The following is a 1,003-nucleotide window of genomic DNA, read 5'->3' on the forward strand; positions in this document are numbered from 1 at the left end:
AATACTCAGAGAGCACAATTCATCATTTATAAATCTCTGGGTCACATTCAGTGGGTGGACACTGAATGAGAAGGCAGATACATAATTATATTTAATTGCACAAAAAATTATTGCAGGAAGAACCCGAAGACCACTGTGGAAAACCTGAGCAGGAAGGCTGAGCCACTAAGGAGTCTCCTTCTGAATGCTACAAACCAGAAAACAGGCACTTTATTCCTCCTGAAAAGCATCCAGTCATCATTTTCTTTATGGCATCCTTGAGCTCCTGGTTCCTCAGGCTGTAGATGAGGGGGTTCACTGCTGGAGGAACCACCGAGTACAGAACTGACAGGGCCAGATCCAGGGAATGGGAGGAGATAGAGGGGGGTTTCAGGTTTGAAAAGGTGGCAGTGATCAGGAACAGGGAGACCACGGCCAGGTGAGGGAGGCACGTGGAAAAGGCTTTGTGCCTTCCCTGCTCAGAGGGGATCCTGAGCACAGCCCTGAAGATCTGCACATAGGAGAAAACTATGAAAATAAAACAACCAAAAAATAAACAGGCACTAAAAACCATGAGCCAAATTTCCCTGAGGTAGCCTGAGTGTGAGCAGGAGAGTTTGAGGATGTGTGGGATTTCACAGAAGAACTGGCCCAGGGCATTGCCCTGGCACAGGGGCAGGGAAAATGTATTGGCTGTGTGCAGCAGAGAATAGAGAAACCCAGAGGCCCAGGCAGCTGCTGCCATGTGGGCACAAGCTCTGCTGCCCAGGAGGGTCCCGTAGTGCAGGGGTTTGCAAATGGCAACGTAGCGGTCGTAGCACATGATGGTCAGGAAGGAAAACTCTGCTGAGATGAAGAAGACAAAGAAAAAGGCCTGTGCAGCACATCCTGTGTAGGAGATGGTTGTGGTGCCCCAGAGGGAGTTGTGCATGGCTTTGGGCACAGTGGTGCAGATGCAGCCCAGGTCTGTGAGGGAGAGGTGCAGCAGGAAGAAGTCCCTGGGGGTGTGCAGGTGCTGGTCGCA

The 1,003-nt window shown here is 50.8% G+C and overlaps 1 protein-coding gene across 1 annotated transcript; it reads right to left on the reverse strand.

The window, feature by feature from the left end:
• Positions 1 to 238: 238 nt before the first annotated feature.
• Positions 239 to 985, reverse strand: LOC114071592 (olfactory receptor 14J1-like; the record flags this gene model as incomplete). The annotated part of the gene is made up of 1 exon (XM_027909437.1): positions 239 to 985. A coding segment is annotated over exon 1 (672 nt), but the record flags the coding sequence as incomplete, so codon positions are not given.
• Between the last annotated feature and the right edge of the window lie 18 nt (positions 986 to 1,003).

Source organism: Empidonax traillii, unplaced genomic scaffold, assembly GCF_003031625.1.
Source record: "Empidonax traillii isolate 1590-97213 ecotype Southwest subspecies unplaced genomic scaffold, ASM303162v1 scaffold2130:size36729, whole genome shotgun sequence".
Lineage (NCBI taxonomy): Eukaryota > Metazoa > Chordata > Aves > Passeriformes > Tyrannidae > Empidonax > Empidonax traillii.